Consider the following 15,064-nt stretch of genomic DNA (forward strand, 5'->3'; position numbering starts at 1 on the left):
GTCAGAACCTTTGTCAATACTTCTGGTAGAAACATAAAATGCATTGTCACTGTGGAAAACAATATGTCTGCTCTTCAAAAAGTGAAATGTTGGAGCCAGGAGTGTGGTCTAGTGGTAGAATGCTTGCCTAGCATACACAAAGCCCTGGATTCCATTCCTTGGTACCACATACACAGAAAAAGCTGCAAGTGGTGCTGTGGTTCAAATGGTAGGGTGTTAGCCCAAGGACAGTGCCCAGGCCCTCAGTTCAAGCCACAAGACTGGTTAAAAAAAAAAAAAACAACGAGGAGGAAGAAGAAGAAGTTATTCAGGAGGCTGACATCTGAGGATAATGGCTCAAAGTCAGCTTGAACAGAGAAAAGTCTGTAAGATTCTTATCTCCAGTTGACCACCAGAAAGCTGGAAAGGAAGCTGTGGCTCAAGTGGTAGAGCACTAGCCTCCGGCAAAAAAAAAAAAAAAACCACCTCAGGGACACCAACATCAAGCCTCAGAACTGACACAGGAAAACAAGGTAGGGAGGGGGGGAATGGCAAGTTGCCATATAATTCATCAACTTCACCTGTAGGCACATCTCTTAAAGAACTGAGAATAGGGTCTTAAGGAGTTACTTATCCCTTCACTCTCATAGCAGTATTATTCACAATAGCCATAAGATAGAAAAACTCCCAGTAATCATCAACAGATAAATGGATCCACAAAATATACACATACAAAACAGAGTACTACTCAGACTTAAAAAGAAAAAGAAATCGGGATATGACTCAGTAGTAAAGCACTAGCCTAGCAAGTGCAACACCAAGTTTGACCCCTTCAAATGAAAAGACAAAAAAAAAATTGAGGGGAAAAAAGTTATATTAAAATATAACACAGTATTGGGGCCGGGAGTTTGGCCTAGTGGTAGAGTGCTTGTCTAGCATGCACAAAGAGCCAGGTTCGATTCCTCAGTACCACATCCGTAGCAAAAAGCCAGAAGTGGTGCTGTGGCTCAAGTGGTAGAGCCCTAGCCTTGAGAAAATCCAGGGACAGTGCTCAGGCCCTGAGCTCAAGCCCAGGACTGGCAAAAAAAAAAAAAAAATATATATATATATATATATATAAAACACAATATCAGGAAATCTTGTGACCATTGTGCTAAGTGAAATAAATCAGCTAGAATAATCAGATACACTACAGGAAACCAATAATATAAGATAGTCATGCAACACATAGTGAAACACGTAGAAGAAAAAGAATTACTTCTGTGGACTGGAAGAAAGTAGGAATGGTGTGCTGTAACCTAATAGGTACAAAATTTTAGACAATTAAAAAGGGCTCTGGGGATGGAGATTGGGGATGTTTGTACAACAATGATTGTACTTAATGTGCATTTCAAATGGTTAGGATGTATTTCACAATTTTTATAAATACATGCAGTATTTCCAATGAAAAATAAAGACCTGGATGACAGGAAGTGCTAGGCTGATGGGGATCTCGCATACAAGGGATATTTCCTCACTACTCCAGAACATGTGAGAGCAGAGTCCAGAAGATGGGACATAATCTAAAATTCTGGCCTTAGTTCTTTTCTGTTATTATCTTCAAATAGTTATACAAAGGAGTCTCGATAACACGTCCATTTATGTGTATAATACATCTGTGTGTGTGTGTGTGTGTGTGTGTGTGTGTGTGTGTGTGTGTGTGTCCCTGTCCTGGGGTTTGAACTCAGGGCCTGAGCTTCTTTTGAGCAAGGCCACAACTCCATTTCCAGCTTTTTGGCAGCTAATTGTAGCTAAGAGTTTCAAGAACTTTCCTGTCCAAGCTGGCTTTGAACCACAATCTCCAGATCTCAGCAATCTTCAGATTTCCTGAGAAGGTAGGATTACAGATTCAAAACCCGGGCTGGCTTTGAACCATAATCTTCAGATCTCCAAAGATGCTAGGACTGCAGGTATGAGCCACTGGACTTGGTCCTGTTAGAAGTCTTAACAAATGAAATATCATATTTAGCTCATATTTTCATATCAAACAAGTTCACAGATCATTGGTTACCCTTAAATCAGCTCCCAGCCCAGTATCTTCAGTGGTTTTATACCAACATGGAATAGACAATTGTCTATAAAGTACTTAGAGAACCATGTGGTTCAATTTTCAATGAGCTGGTGGTATCTATTGTTGGGCAGTTAAATGCATATGAATCCTATTGCTACATCATTTATTTTATTAGCACCAGAACTGGGGCTTGAACTCAGTGTCTGGTATTTAATACAATTATATGAGATATAAGTTTCGAAAAACTACTTACATCCAAAGAATCCTCCTTCAGTAGGATAAGAGCCATATTCTGTGATACCAATCGGCAGGAATATCCTAAATGGAGATGAGACAACACGTGAATTCCTAAATTTTCGATAGCTGACTAAATTCAGCCTCCTTTCTTAGGAATGACTATTTCTATTCATACTAAGGAGCAGGGCAAAAGTGAAGGAAATGTGAGCCTAAGTTGATTTTGATTCTTGCAGGCAGTGTAAGTAGACTTGATTGAGAAAGTCTTTGTAAGTAAAGGTTAAAACAAATACTTGTCAATTTTTTGTACATTTTTCTTTAGCCTCATTATCCTTGGATAACATTAAAATGAGCCTTAGATTATCTAAAACAACAGCAAACACTTTAGGAAGACAAAGGGAATTGAGTCGTGCTCTTAACCAGCATAAACATGCCTATTGCAACAGCCAGATCCTCCATTTCCTTTATTAAAAAGTGGGTTATTTGCTCTTGCCTGTAATCCTAACTACTCAGAAGGCTGAAATCTGAGGATGAAGATTCAAAGCTAGACAGGGCTGGAATGTCTGTGGGATTCTAATCTCCAATTAGCCAGGAAAGAACTGGAAACGGAGCTACAGTTTCAATGGTAGTGCACCAGTCATGAGCAAAAATACTGAGGGCTAATACTCAGGCCCTGAGTTCAACCTCCTGATTACTATCAACAATTTCAATTGCATTATAAAACCAAAGTAAAGAGAAATACTTTCTCCTCCTTGGAGAAACATTTTCTGTTAAACTCTTTCCTAGCCAAGGACCTCTCCTGGGCCAAGGACCTCTCCTGGTCCAAGGCAAGAGCCTCCTGGCTCCTCCTCTCTCAAATCCACAGGTTCAGTGGGGCAGAAGGCAACTGAAATAGAAACCCAGGACTCCTGGTGTCTTCCCAGATACTAATCTTTCTTTCAAATCACCCCCCCCCCCAAAATCCTTTCAGTGCCCTGGAGAAGGACCAACATTAATTAGGTACCTTTTACCTGCCTCATCTCCACTTCTCTCATTGAGAAAGAGCAAGGAAGAAATCCTTCTATCTTGGAAGAAATAGGCCCCTGTTATCGTACTTTTCTCAGCAACTCAAACTAATATATCAACAATTAAGTATAACAAAAGGAGTCATTTCGGTAGTTAAAATTTCAATCTTTACATAATGTACGTATAGTCTCAAAGAAGGGCCTTATCCAACACGGTTCCTAAAACTAGGAGGAGCCGCCTGGGTTTTCCTCATGGAACATCCACAAAAGCTATTCTTGGTAATGCTGAACTGACATAAAAAAAAAAAAGGCACATTTAAGTAAGGAACAAGAAAACGCTCTGTATTGTATGTCTTTCCTATATACCAATTTCTACTTTCATCCTTACGAATACTCAAACACAGGCAAAAAAAAAACAGAAATTAAAACTGACAAATTAAAATCAAGAACTTTTGGGAGCTGTTTGCCTGTACCTTATGGCTGTAACCCTAGCTACTCAAGAGGCTAAGATCTGAGGATTGTGGTGTGAAGCCAGACTGGACAGGAATGTCCATGAGACTCTTATCTCCAATTAGCTAGCAAAAAAAAAAAAAAAAAAAAAAGTCATAGAGCTCTAGCCTTTACAAAGTCCAAGGACAGTGCTCAGGCCCTGAGCTCAAGCCCAGGACTGGCAAAAAAAATAGTCAAAAGTGGAGCTGTGGCTCAAGTGGTAGAGTGGTAGAGTGTCAATGCTGACCAAAAGAGCCTAGGAAGAGTGTGAAGGCCTGAATTTAAGACCTTCTACCAGCCCAAACTTAAAAAAAAAAAAAACCAACACTTAATTGACCAGAGGGTAGGAAATATGGAACAACCAATGGTTTTATTTATTTTGTAATGTACAATATAATCTTCAAAGTTGTCTCTTGGAAGAAATATTTTGTAAAGTACCTCAGAAGACAAACTTTAAATTGAGTTATTGTCTTCTAAACCCATATCAAAAGAGATGGAGTACAGGCTGTTTAACAATCATTATGTCATGGAAATGAGATCATTTTTCTCATAAAACCACCAAGTATTTTTAAAAACTAAAGAAACTGAATAATACCACATGGAAAATGTCTGTTAAATACCTCCTAAAAAGGAGGGAGGAAAAATGAAACAATTATGTGCATATTTGCAAGTCAATTTTAACAACAGTGGTGAACAGAAGAGAAATGGATGCTGAAATTCTTTGTTTCTATTAACATTTTGCAAGTACATTATTTTTGATGAGGTCCAGAAGAGAGGCTCACACATTGCTTTCACTGACAAAAAGGATCATCTCCATGTTTGGCTTAGCCCTTCATCCTCAGAGACTGCCAGCAACTTCACACAATGTAAAGGATTACTGTAACTAATGTAAAAAGATTTGCCGGTAGTATTTTATTTGAACAACAGCTGCAGAGGCAAACTCTCAATTTTTATGTCCCAGCTTTCTGCTTTATTTTAGCATTTGCAATTTAGGCAAAATGCCATTTGACAAGTGAAATTATACCACAATATTATGGAAAAATCCTAAGTATTTTTTTTGTCACCATGGTTGGCAGGAGAGTATGAGGACAAGAAATAAAACTACTGATACTTGGGTGAACTTAAGTACACACAACAAAGGCTCCTAAGAAAAGACAGATTAGCTTGCCTATTTTGGTTTTGTTTTTTAATTTGGAAAATGAAGTGTGATTTTTTTTCTTAGAGAATTATCACACAGAACATTTGCTCTATATAGACCATTGAAGTTTAACCTAGTTAACTGATTTAACTAATATAGTAAATTATATTACACCAATCCAAGTTTGGTGCATTTGATTTCTAAAGTTTGGGGATAACATGAGATCAACGCTTGGCAAAGAGCCAGGTAGAGAAAGTCAAACCATACTTCTAAATTGAAGTCTGGTTCTTTAATCTCACAATTTAACGAGATGGCCATAAAATGACTGGGAGAAACACCTCTGAGATTTCACATTTTACTACAGCTGAAATTAACAGCATACTACAATTTTTTTCATTTTTCTACACCCTGAGCATAATCAACATTCAAAGAACTCAAAGAGCAGGATTTGATTTGTTTACTTGTTTATTTATATGCTGGTACTGGGGCTTGAACTTGGGGTCTAGCCCTTTTGCTTAGCTTTTTTCACTAAAAGCTGGAAGTCTACAACTTGGACATCTCCACTTCTAGCATTTTGCTGATTAATTAGAGATAAGAGTCTCAAAGACTTTCTTTCCAGGGCTAGCTTCTAACCTCAATCCTTCCATCTCAGCTTCCTTCTGAGTAGCTAGGTTTACAGGCATGAGCCACTATTGTACAGTATTTTTAAAAATAGAAAATAGAAAAGAAATTCTTGAAGGCTCAAGTTTCAATTTACCACACCTGTGAAGCCTTCCCTGGTCTTTTGCAACATGTTTTTCCTTCTGGATATGGCTAGGTGCTCAGATTTAAAGCCGTCCTTACACCCAGCTGGCCCAGACTGAGTTATTCCATATCTCTGTTCAGTTTGATCTCTGTGTGTGTATATATGTGTGTGTGTGTGTGTGTGTGTATGTATATGCACAGATATACATATATACATATACATATATACATATACACATATATATGTATTTATATACATATATATATATCCCCCCAGGATCTATGATCATCTCCTTGGGATGCACTCATGGTGCTGGGAAAGGGGTTTGCATAGTATGTGACATATAATTGGTAATATTTACTAGTAACTATTACAAACAACAGCATGTTTAACATCTATACTAAAATTCATGTGGTGACATATAATTTGTAATATTTGCTAGTAACTATTACAAATAGCAGCATGTTTAACCTCTATACTAAAATTCATACAATCTTACCTGTTTCATATCTATAATATGTCTTATATGAACTCATACTAAGTACTGGTAGTCAAGAAGTGCCAATGGCTCATGCTTGTATCATAGCTTCTCAAGAGGCTGAATATGAGGATCATGGTTTGAAGCTATCCCAGGCAAGAAAGTCCATGTAATCTCTAGTCAACCATCAAAAAAAGTCAGACATAGAGCTGTAACTCAAGTTGTAGAGGGCCAGCCTTGAGTGAAAAAGGAAAGAAACAGCTCCCAGTCCCTGAGTTTGAGTTCAAGTCCCAGACAGACACAGAAATTAAATTAAATAATAAAATAAAAATATATCAAGCCAAAATCTGGGTGCACATGCCTGTAATCCTAGTGACCTAGAATGCTTAGATCCAGAGGATGACCATTTAAAGCTAGCTCAGGCAGAAAGTTCAGGATACTGTATCTCCAATTTACCAGCACAAAGCCATCTGATATACATGGAAGAGTACCACCTGAGTCATAAACAAGCCTAGTGAGAATGCAAGATCTTGACTTCAAGCTCCAGTATCAGCCAAAAAAATAAATAAATAAGAGGAAAAGTAGCAATTGATGAATAACAAAAGTTGAGGATATTGAGAAACTCAGAATCCCAACTCAAATACTCTGAGATGAAAACTAATGACTTAAGATGGAATGAGCACTGAGATTCTGTTCTCATTCATTCTACATTAATTAGAAAAAATAGACTGAAACTCCTCATCTATCTACAGCTATTTAATGGATGTCTTATCCAGTGCTAATAAGGAAATGACAACTACGTGATTCACAGACACCACATCTGAAATTTCACTTTAGACTAGTCCATGCCAAATTTTTAAGCTAAAAATGAAAATTGCCGACTCCTCAAAATACATCAAGTTAATACAAACTGAAACCCAGCACTGCAGGCTCCTGGCAACAAGCCAGTTTCAAACTAGTAAATTCCACCAGCAAGACAATTAGTCTATCTGTAGAAAATCCACTGGTTATAAGACATACAAATGTCCTGGAACTTAATTTGACTAAGTATTTTTATTTCCTACATGTTACATTTTAAAACTAAATTCTCCAACCTGATTTATGGCATTATAACCCTTTGTGCAACTACTGAATAAACAAATTCTTCAACTAGAGGTGTAGCTCAGCAGTAGAAGGCTTGCCCAATGTTTGAGGGTCTGGGTTCAACTGAATAAAGGTAATGCTTTTAACTTTCAGGCTGGGTTCCAGTAGCTCATGCCTGTAATTCTAGCTACTCGGGAGGCTGAGACCTAAAAATCATGATTTGAAGCCATACCAGGCTTCAAAGAGTCCGAGAGACTTTTATCTCCAATTTACAACCAAAAAGCTACAAGTGGAGCTACAGCTCTAAAATTGAGAGAAAAATGCCACAGAACAATGCCCAGGTTCTGAGTCTAAGGCTAGAATAACAAATGATTCAGACACAGCTCTTTCAAAGAGTATCAGTCCCTACTTGCTAGAAACAGGTAGCTCAAGTAATAGAACACTTTCCTAGCAAGCATAAGGCCTTAAGTTCAATCCCAGTACTGCCAAAACAAAAAGAAACAAATAAATCCTAATGGATTTAATTGCTCCTGGTGTCAAAACTATCTTACTATATGCCTTCTCAGGAAAATGCACAAAATAATCTTTTTAATTAAAGATAATACAGAAATCAAAAGTTGAAAACTTTGATTTCTTATAGCTTTCTTCAAAAAAATCTTCCTTAAAGCCAGCAAAACTCTCCTATCATCCAATATGCTGATTGTGGTGATGTGTAGCTGTATTCCAGCTATGTGGGAAATGTGAATAGGAGGATTATGGTCCAGGCCAACCTGGGCAAAAACACAAGAGCCTATACAAGAAAATAATAATAACACATAAAGCAAAAATGGCTGGGAGTGTGATTCAAGTGGTTGAATACTTGCCTGACAAGTGTGAGATCCTGAGTTCAAACCACTAATACCACAAAAAGAAAAAAAAGTGTAACTCTGGAGTCTAGTGTAGAGCAACTGCCTAGCATGCAAGAAGCCCCAAATTCAATCCATAGCACTGGAGAGAAAAATACTACACAATTTATTAATGTATTGATCACATAAAAAATACTAGAAACTCTGAAATCAAGTAGCTATAGTTCTGTTCAGAGTTGTTTCTTTAGAATGCTATCAACTTAATCAAATGATACCTCTTTTCTTCAAACCTGCTCTGTTGAATAAGTTCTGTCTTTGCAATAACTATTGCCTTCTGAGGTGAATTTAATTTCTTAAAAATATATATATATAGCCAGGTGCTAGTGGCTCACACCTGTAATCCTAGCTACTCAGGAAGCTGAGATCTGAGGCTCATGGTTCAAAGCCAGCCATGAAGGAAAGTCAGTGAGACTCTTATCTCCAACTAATCACCAAAATGTCAGAAATGGAGCTGTGGCTCAAGTAGTAGCGTGCTAGCCTTGAATGAAGAAGCTAAAGGCAAGTGCCCAGGCCCTGAGTTTATGCCCCAGTACTGGTATATGCACGTGCCAACACATATAGCACACCAAAAATAATTAACATTACAGAATTTTTTGAACATTACCTCAAGAAATAGAAACAAGAGGTTTTCTCTTTGTTTTTCTTTTCTTTTTATCTTGTTTATGTCTTTTGCGGGGGGGGGGGGGCGGATGGAAATGGAGGGACCAAGGGTAAGCAACCGCAGCAGTAGTCCTCACTAGACACTATGTTGAAAATGAACTACACAACTCGTGCATGGAGACAAGAGGGAAAAACTGGGAAAACATGAGCAGAGAGGTGACATCGCCCCAAAAGACATGTACTTTTTACCTGGCTAATGTACCTGTAATCCTTTGATAAATAAAAATCAATTAAAAATGATTACCTATATTAATTGCAGTTTCTTGTTTGTCTCCTGTCAAAACCCATATTTTAATTTCTGCTTTCAGCAATGTGGCAATAGTTTCTGGAACACCAGCCTGAAGGCGATCTTCTATAGCTGTAGCTCCAAGTAACAGTAAATTCTAGAATAAAAAATACCATCTAGTGAAGATTAGTTCAGACTTAAGATCAGCATTAATGACAGCTGTGACACAGGCAAGTGAAATATTCTCAGTCACTTATCTTACTCTTCTAAACCCATGGCATAGATGAAGCATGCATGATATCTAGATGTGTGGCACTGCCCAAGTATTCACCATGTTCAAACCACTACACCCCCGCCCCCACTCACACAGAGAGGCAACCAACACCCATCATTCACTTCTCACTATTTCAGCAGTGAGGATAGAAATTATCCAAGCAACAGAGAATGTAAGTAGGTTATCCTGGCATTAACAATGCTTGACCCATATACCCTGTCTTGTTCCACTAATGGGTAAGCTATCACAATATTTAGCCTATGAGAATAATCAACTCTAGATGCCATACACATCTGTAAGTACAGGTGATGCTAGGACTGAAAGCTGGAGCAATAGAGATGCAGCAAAGGGTCACAGAGCATGCACTGAGGCCCTGGATTAATCCCCAAGCACCATTAAATGGCTAAAGAAAACACAAAAGCATCTGAAGGCTGATGACTTACAAACTGCTGCCCTTGCAGTCTCTTAAAAGCACAGGAGAGCCACTTGAGGCTAAGGGTAGGTATCAATGTGCTTGAACCTCTAGGTTCTCAGGCTTTGGATATTGTTCTGGCAGATTCCAGATAGACTGTGCAGACAGTCTGCCTACCACTTACCATTTCTACTGAGTTTTTACACAACACTCAAAAATCAAACCACTTCATATGTATCTACCATATATAAGCCAGGCACCACATAGTTGGGACAGCTATTTAAACCAATTTCCAGATACTAAACATAGTTTTGAATATCTTTAAGTTTGACCTGATCTTGTTTCTATACTTAGGTGACAAAATGTAGCCCAAAGTAGACTTCATACATATGAGTTGTAACCTAACTTGCTGTGCAAACAAACTTATTTAACCTCACAATATATCCTAATAATCTTAGCCAACCAAAGGAATTGAACCTTCTGCCAATCAGGGACTGAAATTTGTCCATATGAGGCAAATGCTGATTATAGCCAATCATATTATTTCTATATGTCACTCCCTTTTATCTGGCTATAAACATAGGCTATCTATGTGGTATAAGTCTAACACACTTTCAAGGACATTCTCATATTCTAGAACCTTGGCTGTTTAAGCAAAATTTGATAGTCAACACAGCCTCTTTTATTTTTTTCTACAGGAAAGCAGGGCAAATCAGTTTTTTGTTGTTCAGTCATGGGGCTTGAACTCTGGGGCTCCACACTGTCCCTGAGCTCTTCAGCTCAAGCCTAGTGCTCTACCACTCAAGCCACACCACCACATCCGGTTTTTTGGTGGTTAATTGTATATAAGAGTCTCACAGAATTTAGTGCCTGGGCTGGCTTTGAACCGTGATCCTCAGATTTCAGCTTCCTGAGTAGCTAGGATTACAGGCATGAGCCACCCGTGCCCAGCTGCCTGGATTCAGTTCTACCACTACCTTGATTCCATTAAAATGACTAAATATACAATTAAAAATAAAAAATATTTTAAATAAAAATAAAATATTTTTAAATTAAAAAAAAATGTAAATGATTAAATATAAAACTCAAATAAAAACTGAGTATAACCAGGCCCAAGTAGCAAATGCCTAAAATCCTAGAAGGTTGAGGTCTAAAGATCATGGTCCAAAGCCACTCCAGGCAATAAATCCAAGAGACTCTTCTCCAAAAACTCTTAGTGCATGGGTGGCTCAAGTTTTAGAGTGCTAGCCTTGAGCAAAAAAGCCAAGAAAGAGGGCAGAGTCCTGGGTTTAAGCCCAAGTACAGATAGATAGATAGATAGACAGACAGACAGACAGTAAGTAAGTAAGTAGGGGCCACTGGTTTGGCCTAGTGGTAGAGTGCTAGCCTAGCATGCACAAAGACCCTTGGTACCACATACATAGAAAAAAGCCAGAAGTGGTGCTGAGGCTCAAGTAGTAGAGCTCTAGCCTTGAGAAAGTCCAAGGACAGTGCTCAGGCCCTGATCCCAAGCCCAGAACTGGAAAAAAACAACTTAAAATAGGAAATATAAAGAGATGCTAAAAATCAACAAATAAAAGGAACAAAAAAGAAAACAATGGCTTCAAAGTTATAGAAACAGGAAAATCAATGATCCATAGGTTGCTTCCATAAAACTGAAAAAGTTGAAACCTAGCTTCCACATTCAAAGGAATTGTATAGTACAAAACTACCTAATACCTGGGATACACTAAAAAACAAGCATCAAAACAAAATCAAGCGAGGAAACATGGAATATTAATAGTAACACATCAGAAATGTGAGAATTCCTACTATGCACCATGTCTAACTAGTCTAACATTCTGATTGCTCAAAGAACCCTCATTAAGGCTAATCTTCCACAAAGCCAGAAAGTCATCAATGCAGCTTTTGACTAATATTTAATATCCATTACAAAGTCATGAATACTTAACTGAGGGCAGCTACATTATTCAGACAGCCAGTATAAACTAAGCAAAGAAATAACTGGGAAAGGACTGGAAGTTTGGCCTAGTGGTTGGTAGAGTGCTTGCCTAGCATGCATGAAGACCATGGTTCAATTCCTCAGTGCCACATACATAGAAAAAGCCAGAAGTAGCGCTGTGACTCTAGTGGTAGGGCTCTAGCCTTGAGAAAGCCCAAGGACATTGCTCAGGCCCTGAGTTCAAGCCCCAAGACTGGCCAAAAAAAAAAATAGCTCCGAGATAGCCACTGGCTCATGTCTACTACTAATTACTATTATTAACTACATTCTAACTACTCAGGAGGCTGAGATTTAGGGGTTCGGATTGGAAGACAGCCTGGACAGAAAAGTCCTTGACACTCATCTCCTATTATCCAGAAGAAATCCAGAAGTGGTGTTGTGGCTGAAGTGAACATGCATCAGACTAGAGCAAAAAACCCAAGTGAGACACCTGTATCCTAGCTACTCAGGAGGCTGAGATATGAAGATCATAGTTCAAAGCCAGCGGGGCACAAAAGTCCATGATACTCTTACCTCCAATTAACCACCAGAAAACTGGAAGTGGCACTGTGGCTCAAAGTGGTAAAGCAAAAGCCTTAAGCTGAAGAGCTCAGAGACAGTGCCCAGCCCCAGAGTTCAAGCTCCATGACTGACAAAAAAAGAAAGAAGAAAGGAAAAAAAGGAGAAAGAAAGAAAGAAAGAGAGAGAGAGAAAGAAAGAAAGAAAGAAAGAAAGAAAGAAAGAAAGAAAGAAAGAAAGAAAGAAAGGTCTCTTAGTTCAAGTACCAACATTGGCAATGAAAGAGATAGATAGATAGATAGATAGATAGATAGATAGATAGATAGATAGAAGCAAAGAAATGATTTTTTAAGTTCTCATTGATACATTTACAATAAAAGATAGTTTTCATTATAGAACAAAGTGATTTCTATTGAAAGGTTTTATTGAGTAGTAAAAGTATTTAAGTCCTTCACTGGGCATTAAGGGTGCTAGTCTGGGTGTGGTTACCTTCTCAATGATCTCATAACATTCTTCCAAGCGCTGAGCTCTGTCCTTCAGTATGATGCTGGCTTCCTGATAGACCTTCAGCCACTCCTCATACTCATTCTCAGTGAGATCAGCATAGGCCACACAGAGAGTCCGCAAGCCTGCAAGACAGACAGCCACTGGTGAATTGTGGTAAGCAGAATACATTGCTTCCTAGCCTCATCATGTGGCTCTTCTTTAGATCTCAAAAAAAAAAAAAAAGTTACAGACACCATCTATTTTTAAGGTCACACACCTAAAAGGATAATGTTTAAATGTTACTGCATTCTTGCACAAACTGCCTATGTGAAGGAATATATTTTCCATAACAATGGGATATAGGAGCTGTGGATAATCCACATGTCCCTGCATAGTTGGCAGGAATCAGCAAATAGAGGAAGAAAGCCGAAAGTGTGCTTGGACAAAGCCATAAAAAGCCCAATAGTGGCTGAGCGTGGCCTAGTGGTAGAGTGCTTGCCTAGCATGCATGGAGCCCCATGTTGGATTCATCGGTACCACATACACAGAAAATGCCAGAAGTGGTGCTTTGGCTCAAGTGGTAGAATGCTCACTTTGAGAAAGCTCAAGGACAGTGCCCAGGTCTTAAGTTCACACCTCAGGACTGGCAAGCAAAACAAAACAAAAGGCCCAATTGTGCTATCACATGAAAGAGCAGGCTTTTAGGCAGCTCTGCCTATTCAGGGGTGTGTGTTTGTGTGTATGTGTGTGTGTATGTGTGTGTGTACATGTGCAAATTTGTGTGGCCATAGGAACACACCGTGGGGACAAAGTACAGTCACCTCTTTAGCCTGGCTCCTGCTATCATTACCATCAGCAACAAGGAAACTGGGTGTCTGCTGAGTGAAGACTTCCTAAGAGCTTCTTTCCTGTTCAATGTGGGTCCAATGACTTGTTCCTTCCTGAAGCCATGGAGAAGCCAATGTCATAAGAGACTAAGACAGAGTCAGGAAGGCTGGGCACTGGTGGTTCACACCTATAATTCTTGCAGCTCCAAAGGCTGAGATCTGAGGATCATGGTTGGAAGCCAACCAGGACAGGAAAGTCCCTGAGATTCTAATCTCCAATAATCCTCCAAAAAAAAATCCAGAAGTAAGGCTACGGTTCATGTGATAGAGCACTAGATTTGTGCAAAGACAGTACCCGGGCTGAGTTTATGCCCCAGGACTGGCACAGGGGTGCAGGGGAGTGTGTGTGTCAAGAAAATGATCACCTCAATTTTCTCAGAATGAGAATGACTGCAAGATGGTTCTTGGTATAGTGAGCACCCTGCTATGATCAGGTCTATATGCAGATTTGGACTTCGCTGCCTACTTTCTCATGCCATAGGCACAGAAAATAGATGTGAGGGGAGATAAAGAAAGCACCTGAAAAAATCTGTTTCTGTGAAACAAGCTAAATATTGCACAAAAATGCACCTGAGTAAAATAAGTCAGGCTCATAGAGAAAGGGGGTACATGTTTTCTCTTATATGTGGAAGTTAGGTCTAAATTATAAAATAAATTATAAATTTATATAAGGTTCATATGCATATATACATAAACATATTATCTAAGTATGGGATTTACTAGGGAATATTACAATGACATAACTCCTTCAAACAACAAAATGTATACCAGGAAGCTGAACCATATTTTCAGGGGGTAGGGAGGTCAAAGGGTAGAGGGACAGATGAATGGAGAGACAAATAGTGAGCATATATAGCCATGCTAGTCAATGTATGTGTGTAAAAGTGGAAGGAGGTAAGTTGAGGAGCTGGTGGAATTGGGAAAGATGGAGGGGAATGATGAAAGAGGTGGCATTGATCATCATGATGCACTGTACCCATACATTGACATGTTGATTTGGAACCTCTGTGCAACTACTTACAGATAAATTAATTTTAAGAAGGATACATATTTACAGACTTGCCTGCCAATGCAATCATCACGAACATTTATTTGTAAGTATAGTTGTAAAGGTTAAAAGCAGCACATCTGAGCCAGATGTTGGGGACTTAGGTCTATAATCCCAGCTACTCAGAATACTGAGATCTGAGGATCATGGTTCAAACCCAGCCTGGGCACAAAAGTCCATGAGACTTTTATCTCCAATTAATCATCAGAAAACTGGAAATAAGACTGTGGCTCAACATGGTAGACCACTAGCCTTGAGCTGAAGAGGTCAAGGACAGCTCCAAGGCCCAGAGTTCAAGCCCCATAGCTAATTAAAAAAAACAAAAAAAAGAAAGAAAAAAAACCATGTCCGAGACTCACCTTCTGTGGCAAAATACTCTAGATGGCACAATGTTTCCTCCATGTACTTTGAGTCTTTTGAAAGTCTTTCAAAAATGACGTTATCCTATAAAACAGGAAAACATTCG

At 38.9% G+C, this 15,064-nt stretch overlaps 1 protein-coding gene across 3 annotated transcripts in view; it reads right to left on the reverse strand.

The window, feature by feature from the left end:
- Positions 1 to 15,064, reverse strand: part of Atp8a2 (ATPase phospholipid transporting 8A2) — a 445,427-nt gene that overhangs the window by 297,460 nt on the left and 132,903 nt on the right. For all 3 annotated transcript variants that reach the window (XM_090342380.1, XM_090342381.1, XM_090342382.1), the window contains exons 21-24: positions 14,958 to 15,042; positions 12,667 to 12,806; positions 9,010 to 9,148; positions 2,283 to 2,347 (exon numbers count right to left, since the gene is read on the reverse strand). In XM_090342380.1, coding sequence (XP_090198506.1) covers positions 2,283 to 2,347; positions 9,010 to 9,148; positions 12,667 to 12,806; positions 14,958 to 15,042 — 429 coding nt within the window. The remainder of the gene's footprint in view (positions 1 to 2,282; positions 2,348 to 9,009; positions 9,149 to 12,666; positions 12,807 to 14,957; positions 15,043 to 15,064) is intronic.

The sequence above is a fragment of the Megascapheus bottae genome, chromosome 11 (genome assembly GCF_031878675.1).
Source record: "Megascapheus bottae isolate mThoBot1 chromosome 11, mThoBot2.hap1, whole genome shotgun sequence".
In the NCBI taxonomy this organism is placed as follows: domain Eukaryota; kingdom Metazoa; phylum Chordata; class Mammalia; order Rodentia; family Geomyidae; genus Megascapheus; species Megascapheus bottae.